The sequence below is a fragment of the Scyliorhinus canicula genome, chromosome 9 (assembly GCF_902713615.1).
Source record: "Scyliorhinus canicula chromosome 9, sScyCan1.1, whole genome shotgun sequence".
In the NCBI taxonomy this organism is placed as follows: domain Eukaryota; kingdom Metazoa; phylum Chordata; class Chondrichthyes; order Carcharhiniformes; family Scyliorhinidae; genus Scyliorhinus; species Scyliorhinus canicula.
The window spans coordinates 101600842-101621656 of NC_052154.1; the positions used below are offsets into that span (position 1 = coordinate 101600842).

Below are 20815 nucleotides of genomic sequence, written 5' to 3' on the forward strand. Positions count from 1 at the left end.
AGAGTCACCCAATTTGTGGTTGTCTGCTGTGCTCTCCACAACCTGGCACGGCAGTGGGGCAACATGCTGGAGGTGAAGGAGGAGAAATATCCGGCCACCACTAAGGAGGAGGATGAAGAAGAGCTGGGGCCGAAAGGGCTGGAGGATGAGCCCAAGGAGGACCTGCGGGACCAGCCAGAGGACAGCCGGCAACGAGTGTCCGGCATGCCCGCAGGACCAGGGAGGCTCGCACCCTCATCCACTTCTCATAGGAAATGGCTCCATCCATCATCACACCTCATTCCCATCCCAGCCACTGCCCCCCCCCCCCCACAACCGTGTTCCCTCCCCCCCCCCCCCTCCCGTCACCATGTTCCACCCTACCAGGGTCTGTGTTACATCACACCAGAGTGATGGGCCTGTGCCAGCACTGTCAATGCATCAATATACAAGGCAAGAGGGTGATGATAATTTACTGTGAGCTGGACTCTGGTGCTCCTCAATTTATTCCATTGTCTGAATCCTGTCTGTCTGCTGAGTACGCGTTCACACCCATCACCAGCAGGTGGCATGCCTCGGTGGGGGTGGGGTCTGCTAGCAGGGAGCCTGGGCAAATGGGTGAAGGTGGGGAAGGCGAGGTGCAGGCCAGCGTGACGGAGGCTTCACAAGTCTTGGACGTAATGTGTTTTAATACAAGAACAATAGTGACCCCAACTGTCCCTAGCTTCTGATGGTACCACTCTCCCTGCCCCCCCACTGTCCTCTCAGTGATCTTCTACGTGCTTAGCCCTCTGTGCTCTACCATTACGTGTAGGTGTGTCCCCAGGATACACATCAGAGTAAGAAACTCCTGTTTCTTACCAAGCCTTGGAGCCTTTGATTCGCCTGCTGGGCCTGGGGCTGGAGATCCCCTGCCAACTTGCCGGCAGCTGATGCCTCACCGTGCCACCCTGATCCGCACGCTGACCCTGAGACGGGCCGTTGCCAGGGGTGGACTCGGGAGAACTAGTGATTGCCATCGTTTCCCTGTTGGGGACTCCGGGTCGGCCTCCCAGTGATCCCTCCTCTCAATTGGTGCCTTTAGGGTCCTGCGGGTCACCTTTGGATGGAGGGGCAGCTAGATTAAGCTCCGGATGCCCTGCATCATCTGAGTCTGCCAGCCTTAGCGGCTCCCCAATGTCCGCACCATGGTGTTGATGCCCTCGGTGATACCCCTGTGTGAACGGGCCATGCTCTGCAGCACCTACGAATGTCCACCTGCATCTGGTTGACAGTCCTCAGGACTGGGACAAGGTCTGGAGCACCTCAGGAATGCCCACCTGAGACTGGGACATGGTCTGCAGCGCCTTAGAAAGGTCCCTCTGACTAAGCCATGGTCATCACTGACTAAGCCACACCTTGGACACCACCATTCATGGTGCTGACGTCGTGCTCCAGACCTCTACACTGCAGTCACCACCCTGTCAGTACTGGCCTCGATGCCAAGCATTGCCAGTGGTATCTCCTGCGCCCTTAGCCTCTGGGACTCCTCCAATCAGCTACGGAACATGGCCCACTGACGTATCGCTGGCATCCCCCTTTGAATCTCATGGCTGCACCCTATCGACTGCATCAGCTCCAGGATAGCCTGGGGCAGAGGCTCAGCATCTGACTGGGACTTAGCTGAGTCCGGGCATGCAGCAGACTTCCGACTATTGCCTCCTCTAGGCATTCCCACTGACACCAGATATCCATCTGCAACTGCAGATTCTCCCCGTGTCTGCGTGGGTCTCACCCCCACAACCCAAAGATGTGCAGGGTAGGTGACTTGGCCACGCTAAATTGCCCCTTAATTGGAAAAATTGAATTGGGTACTCTAAATTTATAAAATAAACTGTGAGGTGCTCACCAGATCATGCCCCAGAAACCTGTCTACTACGTTCGCCCACCAAGGTTGTGCCTCTGCGCTGGTGAAGGGTGGGTATGATAGCTGTGATGCCTCAATGGTGGCATCGTCGGAGCTCCCCTCTGAGGTATTCTCCGGGGGGGGGGGGGGGGGGGGGGGGGGAACCCCGGATGGGCCGGCACCACCAGCTGGAGATTGTGTGGGCGAAAGGACATGTGGTCAGTGAGAGGGAAGGATCATTAGGCTGGCATGAAGGGCGTTGCCCCACTGCAGAGCCATGTTATGTCGTGGCATGGATCCCATCTCTGCGACGTAGGCCAAAGTTGACGCTGATGACCAATCTGTCCTCGGCCGCCCCTGCCACCTCCAGGGCTGGTTCCTCATAGGGAGTGAGCACCCCGAGATCCGGCAACCACTGTCAATCTGGGCCCTTTCCCGCTGTTGTGCGCCAACTTCTGCTGCAGGGCGAGGGAAGCATCGTGAGCTGAACACTTCTTGCATTGTGGTTGGGGGATGCATGGCGAGGAACAGGCGTGGGCATCACTGCCGGGTTTGGTGGGGTGTGCTGTGGCGGATGGGGGGTGCGATGCCAGGCACAGAGCTGGCAGGGGGAGGGGAGAAGTCCGGGATGGCATGTGGGACTGGTATCCCTAACCTGCCTGCTAATGTGCAGCCTCACCTGGCCTCCATCCTCTGGTTCCTCAGTGGCCTCTTCCTCAACTGCCTCCTGAACCCCCTCCTCAGCCAACAACATGTGCTGCTCCACCAGGTCATCCTCATGAAGGGCGTTGCCCCGCTGCAGAGCCAGGTTATGTAGGGCACAGCAGACCACCATGATGCGGGAGAAGCCATGGGGATTGTAGGACTGTATTGCAGGGCTCCACTGGACATGTCAAGACAACAGAAGTGCATCTTCAGGAGGCCGATGCACTGCTCTGTCAGAGATTGGGTGGCGCTGTAAGTCTCGTGCAGATCAGGCCTCTGCACTGGCGTCATCAGCCGAAACCTCAAGGGGTAGGACTTGTCCCCTACAAGCCATTACTGCAGACTGGGGTGACCCTCGAAAATGTGAGGGATCTGGGATTGCCCAAGGAAGTAACCATTGTGCACGGTCCCTGGAAAACGTGCACACAGTGCATTAATCCCATTTGGTGTCACAGACCAGCTACACATTGAGGGAGTAGAGCCCCTTCCTGTTCATGAAAAGGACTCCCTGATGCCACAGGATGTGGTAGATTGCCCCTGTGGCAGACCAGCTATGGTGCCGAATCCCAGAGCCCTCTCATCGTGCTGGGCCCGGTCCAGGTCGAAATTAATAACAAGTCCAAAGCCCTTGCGCAGAGTGCATCCTCAAGGATAGGCAAAGCTAATACGCCCCCTTCTAACTCAGGATGCATCTTTCTGAGATCTCTTTGACCTCATGCCCTCCACCCCCCTCTTCCCCCCCCCCCCCCCCCCCCCAACCACCTGTCCCGCCACAGACATCAGACTGACACAGCCCTCTAAGAACTTTTAACAACATAGACAGAAGACTTCAAGAGCACCCACACCCGCCGCAACCTCCATCCTGGAAATCCCTGAGACCCCACCCCCAAAACTCCAGAGCTAGCCAGTGGACTCTGTTGTCTTGAATTCCCTACTCATCTCCTTCCCTCTCGGAAGTCATGGTGGCTGCTTCCCATTTGTAAAATGCTATAATAATTCATGCCAGCATGACATCATGCCTGGTGGATGGGACGGTTCAATGACGGCTGAAGATGCAACGTTAACCATGCTAAGTACCTTAGAATGGATTGAAATTGATGCAAATTAGGTTTGCACCCTTCTTGGCATTCTGCGCATGCACAAGATCATGCCGGCCTTTGGTGCATGCGCGAACTCGTGCCGTGCCTGCGGTGGTGGCGGGAGCAGCACCATCCCTTCTAGCGCCCACCTAGCCCCCAAAAGTGCGGAATGTTGATGCCGGAGTGGTTGGTGCTGGTTCTCCTACCGGCGTGGTGACTTAGTCCCCAGAAGGGGGAATCCCGGCCCTTGGTTCTGTTCTCTTAACTTCAGTTTTCTTGAGACATTCTTTGTGTCCTAATTTCCTGATTATCTGGACAAAAACTGATTCTTTGGGACGTCTACCTCTTTGCTTCTCCGGTGTTGTCCAGTCTTTCTTCTGGCAGAGTTGAGAGGTGTTCCCTCCCCAGTGTCCTCCCCAGTGACCTGTCACCCACTACAAACAAATTCAGCTCAACTAAGAAAATAAGGCTTTCCCACCTTAAAAAGTCCCCAGTTACTGAGCAACCACTGCAATTTAGATTTACTCTTCACGCCATGACGCTGTCTAAGCACAGTAGAATTACAGTTGAAATTAAAACCAACCCCCACACATATAAACACATTTGGCCAGCATGAATTTGACGATAGGTTTACCCTTCCTAAAACATATGCTGAAATAAATGATTGAGTTGACAGTTGAGTTGTACAAGCTGACCTGGAACTAGTTTCATTCAGTCATCTGCAGATTACTTCAGTCTAAAAGAAGAGCTTAGTTTGAGTTACCTCTGATAGTCTAGTAATTGAGATGTAAGCATTCATATTCTTGTTCCAGATAATAGTTAGCTCAAGCTTTGCATTGATGCTTAAATCAAATTTCAGATACAGTGGATTGCTGACCACTTTGAGTCTTCTTGCAGCATTTGGAGGTGTTATCTGATAGTGTCCATCAGTCAGCTTAATTAGAATATCCTGAAAGAAAAGGATAACAGGCACATTGTTCATTATGAAGGTAGTGATGGATGGGGACTTTACAATATTTAATAAAGCAAACTTTCCATCAGTATAAAACAAAGTACTGCTGATTCTGGAAATCTGGAATAGGAACAGAAAATGCTGGAAATACTCAACAGCGATTTAATGTCTATGTCGCACTTGAGTGAGAGCGTGACATGGCCGTTAGATCGTGGGAGAGGCCACAATGGAGAACACACCGGGCGCCGATAGATTTGCGATCCGCTCCCTTTGGTGCAATCACAATCCCGCCATGGCACGACAAGAAACCAATAATCACCACTAAAGGCCAATTCCCTACAATCAATGGAGATGACCCCCTATCTGACGGTCTCCCATGATTTAACTGCCTTCCCAGCAAGTGGTCACGCGGGCGTCGATTAGTCACTCTTTTTAAAAATGTGAAGCTGGTGGAATGGCTGCTGCGGGGACCCGAGGAGGTGAGGAGCCACCTTTGAAATCGGGCAGTGAAGATGGAGGACAAGCGGCAGCGGCGAGGGTCCGGCAAACCCGGACGTCCAGGAAGGCCCTCATCCTCACCCACTTCACATTAAAGGTGGTCTCATTGGTCATCCCACTCCCTTCCCCCTCCCTGTCCCATCCCCCACCCTCTCCCTTCACCTATTCCCACCTTGCCCCAAGGTCTGTGTAACATTACTCCAGGGTGATGGGACTGTGTCAGCACTGTCAGCAGGTCACTGTCGAAGGCAGGTGGTTGATGATAACTCGCTGAGAGTTGAGCACAGGTGCTCCTCAATCTATGCCACAGTCTGACTCCTGCCTGTCTGTTTTTTAAAAATATTTTATTAAGGTATTTGAAAGTTTTTATAATAATAACAACAGCGACATAAACATGGTATAATAAACATTACCACCCCCATCCCAATCCTCACACACCCAACCATAAAATAACAATCTGGCCCTCTCCCCCCCCCCCCCCCCCCCCACCCGCCCCCCGAATACTGCATCTGCTGACATTTTAATTTTCCCCGAGAAAGTCGACAAATGGCTGCCACCTCCGGGTGAACCCAACCATTGACCCTCTTAAGGCAAACATTATCTTCTCGATACTGAGAAACCCAGCCATGTCACTCGGGGCCTTTGAGTCCCTCCACATTAACAAGATCCGTCTCCGGGCCACCAGGGAGGCAAAGGCCTAGACGTCGGCTTCTTTCGCCCCCTGACCTCCCGGCTCTTCTGACCCTCCAAAGATCGCCACCTCTGGACTCGGCACCACCCTGTCTGTCTGTCTGCCTGTCTGTTGAATGCTCGCTCACACCCATCACCTGCAAGTGGTGTTACTGGGGAGGGGTGTGGGGGGAGAATCCAGGACCTCCATTTTCTTTTAAATTTAATGTACCCAATTAATTTAATCCAATTGAGGGGAAATTTAGCATGGCCAATCCACATACCTAGCACATGTTTTGGGTTGTGGGGGCGCAAACATGGGGAGAATGTGCAAATTCCACACGGACAGTGACGGGATTGAGCCTGGGACCTTGGCATTGTAAGGCAGCAGTGCTAACGACTGCGCCACTGTGCTGCCTCCAGGACTTCTATGCCCGGAGACCTAGGGTAGGGGACGGGTGGTTGGCCCATATTGCGGAAGAAAGTGCCAGAGGCATCATATTTCTCCGGTGCAACATTCTTTAATGCTCTACATATGTGTCCCAACTGCCCTTAGCCCCTGATGGTGCCGCCCCAGCTTCCCCACCCCCCCACCCCTCACCCTACCCAACCTCCTTCTCCTCCAATGCCCTCTCAGTGATCCTCGACCTGCTTAGCCTTCCATGCTCTACCGCTGCATCTAGGTTTGCCACCAGGATGCACATGATGTGGAGATATCTATCGGAAATTACCCAGCCTTCAGAACAGCGACCACGACACCACACAACCCTGCCAGGGCAATCTCTGCAAGACATGCCAGATCATCTACTCGGATACCACCATTACACGTGGTAACACCACCCACCAGGTACATACTCGTGCGACTCAACCAATGTAGTCTACCTCTTACGCTGCAGGAAAGGATGTCCCGAAGCGTGGTACATTGGCGAGACCATGCAGACACTGTGACAACGAATGAACGGGCATCGTGCAACAATCACCAGGCAGGAATGTTCCCTTCCAGTCGGGGAACACTTCAGCAGTCAAGGGCATTCAGCCTCTGATCTCCGGGTAAGCGTTCTCCAAGGCGGTCGTCAGGACACGCGACAACGCAAAATTGCCGAGCAAAAACGTATAGCTAAGTTCCGCACGCATGAGTGCGGCCTCAACTGGGATCTTGGATTCATGTTGCATTACATCCACCCCCCACCATCAGGCCTGGACTTGCAAAACCCTACCAACTGTTCAGGCTTGAGACAATTCACACCTCTTTAACCTGTGATTATCCCGCTCCCTGGATCTGCAATGATTTGATTACCTGCAAATGCCTGCATTCCAAGCATTGTCCAGCATCTCTGACTTTGTCTATATAAATGTTTCTGGAACATACCTCGCCATTCACCTGAGGAAGGAGCTGCGTTCCGAAAGCTCGTGTTTGAATCAAACCTGTTGGACTTTAACCAGGAGTTGTAAGACTTCTTACCAGGATGCACATCAGAGGTGGACACATCCTGCTGCTGACAGCATTCCCTGGCCTTTGATGCCCCTGGTGGGCATCCTCTGGGGCCAGAGGGTCCCGGCCCATTTACTGGCTGCACATGCCCTGCCGTGCCAGTCTGTTTTGGATGCTGACTCCGTGACATTCTATTGTCAGGTGGTGGAACTCGGATGAGTTGGTGGTCTCCGTCACCACTCCAGATGCTCCAGCGCCCCGTCCTCCCGGTCGGTGTTCATAGGGCCCTGAGGTTCGCCTTGGAGTGGAGGGGCAGCCGGGACTCGATCCAGCTTCCCCTCCATCAACTTGCTCTGCCAGTGCTGGCAGCTCCCCAATGTCTGCAGCAAGGTGTCAACGCCCTTAGTGATGCTTCTCAGTGACTGGGATATATCTGCAGCACCCTGGCAATGCCTTCCTGTGACTCGGACACCTCCCCAACAACGGGACGCTCTGGTGTGCCTCATCAAGGTCCACCTGAAACTGGGACATGCTCCGCAGAGCCTCATCAAGGTCCACCTGGGACTGGAACATGATTCCCAGCGACTGGGAAATGCTGTTGAGGCGCTCTGCCATGGCCCTCACAGACTGAACCATGCCATGGACCGCTCCACTCATGGTGTTGATGTCATGCAGCAGGCTCTCCACTCAGGTTGCCACCTTATCAGTGTTGGCCTCGGTGCCACGCATTGGCACCGCTATCTCCTGTGTGGTGGGGGGATGGGGAGTATGGGAGGGGGATGAGGAGCATTGGGGGGGAATGGTGAATATGGGAGGGGGATGTGGAGTATGAGGGAGAATTGGAGGTGGGGGGGGCATGGGTGGCCCTGCTGGACATGAGTAGTCTGGAGCGCGGTACAGTGCTGGACGGGGGCAGTGCCAGGTGCATGGTCATCGGGGGCCGGGTTAGCAGGTAGGGGCAGTGCCAGAGGGCTTGGGCCAACCCACCTGTGCAGACCAGTGGTGGTCATTGATCTTCTTGCGGCACTGGGTGCCTGTCATCCTGGTGACGCTCCCCAAGCCGACGGTCACTGCCACTTCCTCCCAGGTGGCACTGGCTGCCCTGTGGCAAACACTCCTAATCACCAGGAAAACAGGACGCCCATCTGGTCTTCACTGCGTACAACAATCTGACCAAGTTGGCATCCCCGAATTGTGAGGCTGGTATCCCCAGTGGCATGGCTGCGAGCTGTTAGGGGTTTGCTCTGCAGGATCAGTTGAAGTGCTGCTCACCCTTGTTAGTGGGGAGCTGGCGGGCGCGGTCCTGACGAATCAGCTGGCGGCACCATCATTTGTGGCTTGATGCCTGTGGGGCCTCGTTAAGTGGACCAATTAACGTTTGATACCGGTGACGACATCACCAGGTCGAGCGTCAGGAAGCTCGTGGCAGTTCCCGCTCGCTGCTATACTTCCAAACTGTACCATTAAATCACACCCAGTGTTAACATTTCAGGGTGATCACCTTTCATTAGAACTATTCTGGTAAAGTTTACTGATTAATTAACTGAATTTAAATTCGCCCGACTACTGTGGGGAAATTTAAATTCGTTAGTTTGGCCTCTGGATTACTAATCCAGTAATTTTACCACTTTTATCCCCCCATTCATAACTGTGAATGGATCTGAAAACAAAACTGTATTAAAGCAACACAGAAATCTGTTGTGAAAGGGAACAGTGACTGCAACTCGCAAGGATCTGGCACCTTGGCTGAGTGCTGGTGCTTCTAGATCATGGACTCAAGTCCCACTCCAAGTCTTGAAGGAAATCCCGAGGGAATGCTGCACTGTTTGCTTGTCCAAATGCACATTAAAAAATCCAATGACAATCATCAAACAATACAGCTATGCATCCTATTCCTATTATGTACCTTGCTATGCAATAATAATTGAACGTTGAAAGTAATTACATGAATGTCTTATTGCACTCATTTTGGGGCATTCTATTCAAAAGTAAATTCTTTCTTCCACGATACTTCATGTTAAGTACAGAGCCAATCTGCACTGTTACACCAGGAAGGATAAAAGAATCGATGTTCAACTGATGTTGTGGACCTCCTGTAATATAGTTGCCTTATATTCTTGTGGTGTCAATGCAACTTTTTACTTTTCATGTACAAACTCCTGTGCTATCCAGGTCTTTCTGAATGCAAATGTAGATTTGTGCCATAATCCATGGAGGACTCGGACCGCGGAGCCAGGCCCAAGAAAGAGATCGCCCTGATCGGCTGCGCCCCCGACCCTCCAACACTGCACATTAATTCCCCGGCTGCCGATAAGGCCCCCCCCCCCCCCCCCCCCCCCCGGTCTCCGATCTGCCCACCCCCACCAGGCCGACCCGGAGAATTGTTGAACCGGTGCCGGGCCCGATTACGGAGTCAAACTGGATTCTGCGTCCCTGCGCTCGCCACGATTTCGGCATCGGGGTGCGGAGAATGCAGCCCCATATCTTTGTTTCCACTCGGACTATACTGTGGTCATTCCATCCAATAATGTCATAGACAGATGCATCTGTGAAAGGCTGTTGAAGATTAGATCAAGTTGGTGTTTTCTTTGTGTTGTTTCTCTGACCCATCTGTTCCAGGCCCAGTTTGGCAGCTATGTTCTTGAAAGCTTGGTCGGCTTTATGTATTTTATTTATTTATTTATGTTTATTTAGGCTCACCTGTAATCCTGTAAACTGATATTGTCTAATTTCTTAAGAGGAATTTAAAATGACCAATGCAATGGTGACATAAAATAAAGACAGGAAAGAGTTAGCTCTTCAGCTCAATCACCCTTCATTGTTCTGATGAAAGGCCATCAACCTGAAACGTTTGGATTTTCATGGGGAATAGAGAGTTTGCACCCATCCAAAATGTTGCTGGGACCATAGATCCAGGAATACTGACGCCATTTCCAACAGATCCTATTTTCGCCGGTATGTAACAAGGGGCACGATTCATACATTGGGCAAACATGAACGAACTAGGACCATTTGAACTTCAGTGCTGAGCTTTTACTGGAACAAGGTCTGTTACCTGCAGTGTGTGACTTATATTTTTTTTTAAATAAATGTTAATGCTTGGAATAAAGGGCATAAGCTCTGTGAAACTGTTGAATAGAAAAGTTATTTAAATCCACTGCTCTTTAAATTTTGAAAAAAACATAGCCTGCTTTATCTGAGTTGAAAAGGTTCTGTGCTTGCAATTTCAAAATCTGTTTGTTGACATAGCCCCAAGGGTCATCATTAGATTAATATTACTGCTTGACTGATTTCACAACCTGTCATTATCACAGTAGAGTAGAGGGGGGAGGGATATAAATTCACAGGTTGATTGACAGCTCCAAGACATTATTGAGGGACTAACTGTCTTTGGTGTGGGATTTAAGTACAATTTTTATTTTAGATTAGGTATTTAAGAAGATTTAAATGTATTGAGTTGGCTTGTATCAATCAGTGTTTTTCTTTATTTAACAAAGCCCATCATAAATACTTAGAACTTTGTTTTCTTTCATCTCATCATGGATCTTGAGGAACATACAAAATAGCAACAGATGTAGGCCCTCGAGCCTGCTCCACATTTTGATAAGACCATGACTAATCTATTTATGTTTCAAGCTCTAAATTTCTATCTACTTGTAATTCTCTTGCCGAACAAGAATCTACCTCTACCTTAACAATATTTAATGACCCATCCCCACCCACTTTCTGAGGCAGAGAGTTCCAAAGTCGAACAACCCTGAGAGAAATACATTCTCCTGAACTTCATCCTAAATGGGCGACTCACTGAATTTAAAACAGTATCCCCTCGTTCTAAACTCACATGCATTCCACAACACCTTTACAAGACCATTCAGGATCTTAAATGCTTCAATTAAATCACCATTCAATCAAACACCAGCCTGGGCTGTCTTACCTATCCTCAGAAGACAACATGCCTCCAATGCATTTACATCCTTCCTTAGATAAGGAGACCAAAACTGCACACTATATTCGAGATCTGGTCTCACTAATGCCCTGTATAACTGAGGAATAAAACCCTTAATTTTTATATTCAATTTAATAATAATAATAATAATCGTTATTGTCACAAGTAAGCTTAATTAACACTGCAATGAAGTTACTGTGAAAAGCCTCTCGTCGCCACATTCCGGCGCCTGTTTGGGTACACTGAGGGAGGATTCAGAATGTCCACATTGCCTAATAGCATGTCTTTCGGGACTTGTGGGAGGAAACTGGAGCACCCAGAGGAAACCCACAGGGACACGGGGAGAATGTGCAGACTCCACAAAAACAGTGACCTGGAATCGAACCTGGGAACCTGGCTCTGTGAAGCCATAATGCAAATCACAATGCTGCCGTGCTGCCCAGGTATGCTCCAATAAAGGATAGCATTCCATTAATCTTTTTATTTACTTGTTGTTTCTGCATACTAACATTTTGTGACTCATGCACTAGCACACTTAGATCCCATTGCGTCTTAGAATTTTGCAGGCGCTCTCTATTTAAATATTGCTCTGCTTTTTTATTCCCCCTGCCAAAGTGATAAACGTCAAATTTTCCCACATTATACACCATCTGCAAGATTTTTACCCATTCACTCAACCTATCTACATCTATCTGCAATCTCATTCTGTCCTCTTCGCAACATACTTCACTACCTATTTTCGTGTCAACTTCAAATTTAGTATGTCTTCACTCCACTTATCCAAGTCATTGATATAAATTCTAAAATGTTGAGGCCCCAGCAGCGATGCCCATGAGACGCCACTCATCTTGCCATTCAGAAAAATACCCTTTTGTGCATTCTCTTTGTTTTCTGCCAGCCAGCCAATCTTCTATCCATGCTAATGTGTTACCCCCGACCCATGAGCATTAACTTTCTGCAATAATTTTGATGTGGCACCTTATCGACTGTCTTCTGGAAATCCGAGAACAGCACATCTACAGGCTCCCCTTTATTCAAAGTGCATGTTACTCTTTCAAAAGCTCCAGTAAATTGGTTAAACATGATTTCCCTTTCACAAAAGCATGCTGACTCTTCCTGATTACTTTGAGTTTCTCTCGGTTCCCAGCTATAACCTATTACCTTCCCCACAAAGGTTCCTGTTTTCTGCCTCCTTCCCTTCTTGAATAGAAAGTTTAAATGTGCTACTTTTCAGTCTGATGGACTGAAAAACAAGTTTTGAAAATATTGTGGGCACGATCTTCCAGCCTCGCGCTCTCGCTCAAGTGAAACGAGGCCGGTGAATAGCGGGAGACGCCAAAAACGAGATCCGGGTCAGGCGCCGAACAGTTTGCGATGCAACCAGCCCGCTCCCCTCCGTAGCATGGTGAGAAACCAATCATCACCACTTTAGCCCAATTTCCATACAATTATCGAGAGCGACCCCATGTCCAACAGCCTCCCGTCACTCAGCGCCCCCCCCCCCCCCCCCCCCCCCCCCACCCCCAGCAAATGCTCACACTGGCGCCGATTAGTATTTCTATTAAAAAACAGGAACTTGGTGGAAGGGCTTCTGTGAGCAACCGAGGAAATGAGTAGCCATCATTGCTCACAGGCAAAGAGGCCGGGGTGCTGGGATTCCCACCCCAGTGCTCGGTAGGGGGTGAGGGACCCTCAGCAGGGGGAAGGACCCTCTGCAATGGTGGACCATCATAGGAGGGTTGTGGCTGTGCTGAGTGGAGGGTGGGCAACTGGCAGGTAACTGCTTGTGGCACCACCATGCCAAACCCTGGATCATTTACCCACTCCCGGGGGCAAACCTTGTCCCTGCCCGTCTGCCCCAACAACCACCCATAATCCCCTCCGACTGCTGAGGCCTCAGGCCATGTGGCTGAAGGCTATTGCTGATAGGGAATTGGCAGTCGTGGTTAAGTGAGCACTTCACATATCCCAAATGGATTCCTGTGGGTAGACGGGCCATGTAGCATGTGGGAGTCATTGCCTAGAATCCCAATCAGACCATGATGCCTGAACACTGCGGGAAGTGACACCACACACAGCAGCCAACACCCGAACACTCAGGGGACGGGTCACAGCTCCAGGGGCAAGTCCACAGCCAGAGGGTGGGTGAGTTCTACAGGGAGGGAAGGGGTTGCCTGAAGAGATGGATAAACGTTTCGGAGGTCAGCCCGCATTGCAGAAGAAAGCGACAAAAGCATCATAATGGTGGTGCAAGAAGGTGTTTAATGTGTTTTACAAACCCCCACTCTCCCGATGATGCTACCCCCCTGGGGGCCTTCGATGCCCCTGGCGGGCAACCTCCCAGAGGCTCTGAGGCTGGAGCGCTCTGGCCCACTTGTCAGTGGCCGCCCTTTCCCGTGTGCTGATATCGAGATAAAGCCTCATTTGAGGGCTGGAAGTCGGGGCCCTGGTGGCCACCATTGCCAGTACATGGGATGGGTCTGGGTTGGCACCCATGCCCCCTCCCAATCGGTGCCAAATGGCCCTGGGGTTCACCTCAGGACGGAGGGGCAGCTGGTTCAAGCCCCGGTTGCCCCTGCATCATCTGGCTCTGCCAGCCCTGATGGTTCCCCATAGTCCGCAACATCATGTCTTCTCCCTTGGTGATGCACCTCAGTGTTTGGGCCATGCTCTGCAGTGCCTCAGCAATGCCCACCTGCGACTGGGTCAAACTCCACAGCGCCTCAGCCTACCCATCTGACAGCGGGATATGTCCTGCAGAACCTCATTAAGGTTGGCCTAGTACTGGGTGATATCCCCCAGCAAGTTGGACATACTGCCGAGACCCTCAGCCATGGCCGTCATCAACTGCGCAACGCCTTGGTCACCTTTCCTAATGGTGCCGACGTCATGCACCAGGCTTTCCACTGCGGTCGGCACCCTAGCAGTGTTGACCTAGGTGCCACGTATTGTCCTGCACCCGTAGCCTCTGGGACTTCTCCCATCATCTGCGGATATGCTGGAGTGATGCTGGCATCTTCCCCTGAATGTCCCGGTTGCTCCCTATTGTTTCAATCAGCTCCAAAAACCTCAATACCATAGGCTCAGAATCAGGCTCAGACCCCTCTGACTGCTGTATCACCTGGGATTCCTGCCTCCACCTGATGTGCATCACCAACAGGGCTGTGCTCACCACATTGTGCATTGAAGCCTGTCCACTAACATTTCCCACCAAGGTGTGTATCTGCGCTGGGGAAGGTGGGGATGACAGCTGGGCCATGGCTGCGGTTACATCCTCGGAGCTCTCCTCCGCGGTATTCCCCTCGGAGTCAGGAGAGGGTGCACCCCTAGATGGGTCGGTGCCATCGGCTGGAACACATGCGTGAGAATGGACATGTGGTCAATTGAAGGGATGGGTCAGTCAGTGAGTCAATAACAACTCACGTTTGACTGGTCCTCTGGGTGGGGCTCGGTAGTTCCTCACCTCTGCGGCATCTGCCAGCTTCCATGTAGGTCTGCCTCTGCCATGCCGGCCACCACCAGGTCCTGCTCCTCGAAGGAGGTAAACATTCTGAAGTGTGGCAGCCCTCTGCCAGTCTGGGCCCTCTCTCAATGATCACGGGAGAGCTTTTCCTGATGGGCCACAGAGGGAGTATCTTTACTCATATGTGTGGTTCACAGTGGTGGGAGGGATGTATGAGGGAGGGTTGGGGCTCACATGGGGAGTTGGGGGATGGATGTTCCCTTGGGGTTGGGAAGGGGGTTTGTAGGGGGCGTTAGTGTCTACTCACTCATGCTGCCAGGTGTAAGTTGTTGACCTTCTTACGGCACTGGAGGTCAGTTCTCCTGGTCATACTCCCCGAGCTGACAGCTGCCGCCACCTCATCCCAGGCAGCACTGGCTGCCTTGTGGTTGACTCTCTCGGATCCTTGGGGAACGGGACAGCCCTCCTGGCCTCCACTGCATCTCGCAGCTTCCCCAGATCTGCGTATCTGAATCTTGGGGCTGGTCTCCTTGGCGCCATTGTTGCGAGCTGGCTGAACAAGTGCATCTGAAGTGCTGCTTGACCTTGTTAGCGGGGGTATGGCGAGGGCGGTCCCGGTGAATCAGCTGGCGAGCTTTAATTGGTGGCGAGAAACCCGTGAGGCCTCGCTAAGTGGACCATTCAAACGTTGAATTGCGTTGCTGGGCCGAGCGCCAGAAAGTTCGGGGCTACCACCCAAGAAAAACTACCTGGAAAGTGTTTTCATTGTGAAAAAGAAGGCCACTGGGCGAGGAGGTGCAAAGAAAAGGGATGACAGAAAGGACATCAGGAAAACAGCCTGACACACAATCCAAGCACGCCCTCTGGTGGCGAAGACGACCTGGTACAAAGATTCAAGCATCTTACATCACAGCCACAGAAGGAGTTGCTGGAGGTTGCAAAAACCTAGGGAAGCCTGCCCTCAATCTCCCAGCACCTCTCCCTGGCACTGATCCAACAGCGAGGAGATGGATTGTATATCACTATGAGGGTGGGCGATCAAGATATAGACTGTCACTGGATACAGGGGCTGAATTAACATGTTTGCCCCGACGATACAAAAACTCTTTACCTCCAGATGGCAAGATACAAATTGCCCACTTACCAGGGGGCCAGGTTTTGGTCAGCAGTAGAACTCAACCCATACTCATTGGACTTGGCCCACACGAGTTGACCACACAATTCATTGATTGATTGATATTTATTGTCACATGTACCGAAGTACAGTGAAAAGTATTTTTCTGCAGCCAAGGGAACGTACTCAGTACGTACATAGGAGACTAAAGAATAATCAACAGAGTACTGGGTCGATCCAGTGGAACAAACCTTTCTAGGCATGAATGTCCTGACTCAATTGAATCCTTCGTTGCATTTTGAAGATGGCCAAATCACATAGTATATCAGAAGCCTGAAGAAGGAAGAGTTGAAAGAACACCCAATATGGGCCAAAGATAAGAATGATTGCGGCCGACTCCAGATGGAACCAGCATCGTTTACTGGGATTGCCCCACCGTGCACCAAACACTACCCCATCAACCCAATCTCCATTGCTGGCATCTTGCCAGTCATCCAACAACGAGAGGAGCAAGGTGTTCTGTAAAAACACAGTTCCTCTAACTGCCCCCTACAGCCAGTACGGAAACCCAATTGGAGTTGGGTTCTGACTCTCGATTACAGGAAGACCAACCAGTGCATTGATGAAAGGGCACCTTTGGTAGCCGGCCCCTCCACCATTTTTAATGTTCTAATGCCGGAACACAAATAGTTCTCGGTAATAGATATGGCGAATGGATTTTGGTCAGTGCCATTGGCACTTGAGGTTCGGCCATGGTTCACCTTCACCGTCCAAAAGTAGACTTGGACACGACTACCATATGGTTTTCACAACAGCCCTATGGTATTTCACCTGGCCTCATAAAGCCATTTGAGAGAGTTAACTCCACGGTTATCCTGTACGTGGCTGGCATTCTGTTGGCATCCAACATGGAAGAACAACACAAACAAGACCTACGTACCCTGCTGGACCACCTCCACCTGAGAGGGCATAAAGCCGGCATTGCCACGGCACAAATTGCCCAACAAGAGGTTGTGTACCTGGGACAAACGATTTCGGAAGGAAAGAGAGAACTTACCCAGGATAGGACCACAGCCATTCAGGCAGCCAAACAGCCCACTACTATCCAACATCTCAGGTCCTTTTTGGGTTTGTGTAATCAAAATTGGATTGACTTCTACACATAGCTGGCTCAGCAGAGACCCATTGGGTACCATTCCGGAAAACTGGATGCAGTGGTCCTCGGATGGGGAAGTTGCCTGAGAGCCACGGAAGCCACATGTCAGGCTGTAATGGCCAGTATGGGTCTAGTCCTGGACCAAAAGCATGGTTCGAGAAGGGCTGGTGGGGCCAGGGATCCGAGGATTTAACAAACACGCCCAGTTGGTAGCAGAACGCTGTGTGATCTGCCAGAAGAATAATCCTTGACCTATCACAGTACTGCCCCAACTGAGGTCACCCGCTCCTGCTGGGCTATTCCAGTATTTACAGGTCGTCTATACCCCCCTTCCTCCATTTCAAGGATACACCGATGTTCTCATGTTGGTCAATAGGTTCTCGAAGTGAGTGGAAGCAGTTCCAACTAGAAGGGGCACAGCCAATCACACGGCCAAGGTCCTGTGTAAGGATTACATTCCGTGATGGGGAACTCCCACCAACATTGACTCTGATCAGGGAACCCACTTTACAGGCACTGTCTGCCAAGAAGTTGGTAGATTACTAAACATTACCTGGGACTTACATTGTCCTCATCACCCACAATCATCAGGGCAAGTGGAATGAATGAATAGAACTCTGAAACAATGAGTTGCCAAACATCACCAGTTATCCTGTGCAGTATTAGGGCAACGCCTAATAGTATTATGGGTCTGAGTTCATTTGAAATTATAACAGGAAGACCTATGTTACTGCCAGGAACCATTGATTTGTGAAAAGCCCATTGTCACATGATGAGTGATGGCAAATTAGAATATTGTCAGAATCTAACAAATGCTATTAGTTCTGCTTCTCAACAGGGCGGCCTGGGGAGATCCACCAGAAGGAGGACACAACATCGTCCCGGAGTTTGGGTTTACCTGAAGAAAGTACATAAGAACCTTGGGATGCTAATGGGAAGGACCCTATCAGGTGCAACTTACCACCCTGTTAAAGTCCAGGGGAAGAAAGATTGGATTAACGCATCTCATGTTAAACGAGCATGCATTGATTAAATCTCCTGGGCGGGATATCCGTTGCCTGACACCGATATTGTAATCGGCGATTAGGCAGAGAATCCATTCCAATGCCCAAATCAGGGCCGCTGCTGGTTTGACGCCAGCCAGCCATGCTCCGCTCCCACAGAAGTGACATAGATGTGTCGCACGTTGCACACTGTTGGAAAGGCATTGGTGCATCACCGGATGTCCCTCCCGCGATTCTCCACCCTTGATGGGCCGAGTTCCCGACCGCACGATTAACGTGTGGTCTGAAGTGTCGGGAACCAGTGTGGCGGTTGCGGACTGTGTCCAGCGCCACCTCACTCGGCCAGGAACCGTGCCACAGGCTGGTGGGGGGGGAGGGCTTCCACGAGGGCTGGGGGCACTAGTGGTGGGTGGCCAGGGGATGGCCTGTGAGGTCGAGTTCGTGCACGGCCGGCGCCATGTTGTACGGCATCACCGCTGCAGGTTGTCACAACATGCATGCACGGCCACAGACCCAGCCATTCTCCGGCCGTTTTCACTGTGGATGATGGGAGTTTCACCAGGCGCAGCTGCTAGCCCCTCACCGGTCCTGGAATCAGTGAGGGTTCAGCACTGATTTTGGCATTGTAAACTGCCCGTAAATTCTCCATTTCAGCCGGCACTTAGCTGCTGAAATGGAGAATCCAGCCCCCTATCTTTTAATAGGACAAATCTTATTTGCCAACATGTGTATCCGTTGCTGCCTTTTTTCATTGTGTATTGTGTTTTTATGCTTATTAAGTGTTGCTGCAAACAATTAATTGAAGCTCCTGCTAAGATATGCCTCTCAAGACTACCCATCATATCATTTTGCCCAATAAGCGAGCTTCTTATATCTAAATGATTGTAACAGCTTATCGGCTTTTTCATTCCAGTGTTGAAGGCTGTTCATAAACAAAGGGACCATCAAAGGCATCCGTGAATGTGTTCCTCTGCGATATTTCCTGCTTGCTTGCTTTTATTGATTAATTCTTTGAGAGGTTTGTGAAGAATCAAAGGAGGAATAGTAGGGAAATATTAAAAACCAAGTTTTGAAACTATTGTAACTGTGGGTGAAATACAAGCTTGTATTGTTCTGAGTCAAGGTCAGATTATACATTTACAGTTTGGCAGTGATAAAAGTGAAATGTTACACCAACCTTTCAGGATCCAGACTGCAAATGTGCATACCAGTCTGAGTGATGGTATGGAGCACCATTCAGAAGTCACAATTCAAAACTTGCAAACCAATTAGGGGCAGAGAGGGGGCCAGTACCAGAAGTGCAGGTAAAACGCTCTTGGTGCACATTGCTCTCTCTCTCTCTCCTTTATTTATTTTTCACTGTTCTCACTATGCCCTGCTGGGTTTTGTTTTCTTTTATATCTTTTGTTTGTATTTGAACGTATGACTAAAGTTTATGCAATAACTCAATTTCAAACTACCACAGGACTTGAAAATAAGAGATCCTACAGAACCTTTCCAGAATCTAGTAAATTTTGGAAAATTAACACCAACAGATCAACTACCTAATTACCACCTCTTTTGAGACCCTAGGATAAAGGCCATTGGGACCTGGAGACTTGTCAGCTCACAGCTTCATCGGTTTGCTCAGTACAATTTCCCAAATGGCTGTAATTACACCAATTTCCCCTTTCCACTCCACCCTTTAATTTACAGCTGTTAATTGAATGCTTGTCATATCCTCTATATTGAAGACAGAGGCAAAATATGTGCTGATTTCATCCACCATTTCCTGGTCATCTACTATTAACTCCCCGTTGTCACTCCCCAGAGGAACCACACCCACTTTAATTTTTGGCTTTTTGAAAATATGTGTAGAAACTCCTGCTCTCCATTTTACATGTTTAGCTAGCTTCCTCTCATACTCTAATTTCTTTCTCCGAATTAATATTTTAGTCATTCTCTGCTGTTCTGTATATTCTGATTACTCATCAGACCTGCCACTCACCTTTGCACAGTTACATACTTATTCCAAAAGTTTGATGCTTTCTTTAACTTGTTTATAAAGAATTCTTCTTTATATTAGTAATATTGGAATATTGTGAAATATCCCCTGAAATGTCTGTCACTAATCTAAGCCATAGCATAGTATCCTAGTTCACTTCTGCAAGCTCAGCTTTCACATCAGCATAGCTGCTCTTATTTATGTTTAAAATACTAAATTCAATCATATTGTGGCCGTTGTCATCTCGGGGTACCTTCACTCTGAAGTTATTGATTAATTCTGTCATATTACACACTACCAAGTCAAACATAACCTACTCTTTGGTTGGTTCCAGAATGTGCTTCACCACAGTGAATACTAAATAGGTTAAAATAGAGAGTGTAAGCGAGAAATGTGGTGGGGATATGAGTTGGGGAATTAGCAAACATTAGCATGGAGGTTGTTAAAGGCCCTGAAGGGTGGGTAGAGGGGCATAACTTTGCATGAAGGGTATGAATAGCCATGGGATTGGGGATAGGAGCATTAGGCAGCATGGAGATCAAGGAAAGCCATAGACAATGGGTGAGGCCGTGATTTTGCATGAGTTGGTATGGATATGATTGGGGAGTGGGTGGGGTGTTGTGAGTAGTAAAGGTGAGAGGGCCTATCTGCTTCAAATTCAAAGTCTCAGAGCATGGAAGTGGACCTTTCGATCAGCCAACCTAGCACTCCTCATCCACTGTGTTTGCCTGCACACTATAACCAGGACAGTGAGCTGGGACGCACCCACACTGTGTAAGGTAATCCTGTCAATCAGGGCAATTTCTCCTTAGACAAGTTCGGCAAGTCAGAAATTTTCCAACTCTGTGAAACAATCTTGGGTCCCTAATACAAATATAATGATGTTCCCAATTTTGGATAGCGAGAAATACAGCCAGGATGATCACGCCCTGCATTTATGCTGCCGGGA

The 20815-nt window shown here is 49.9% G+C and overlaps 1 protein-coding gene across 1 annotated transcript in view; it reads right to left on the reverse strand.

Annotated features, from left to right (window-relative positions):
- LOC119970925 (mucin-6-like) overlaps nt 1-20815 on the reverse strand; it is a 238661-nt gene that overhangs the window by 79371 nt on the left and 138475 nt on the right. The window contains exon 23 of the mRNA XM_038806035.1: nt 4412-4597. Within this exon, the coding sequence (XP_038661963.1) occupies nt 4412-4597 (186 nt within the window). The remainder of the gene's footprint in view (nt 1-4411; nt 4598-20815) is intronic.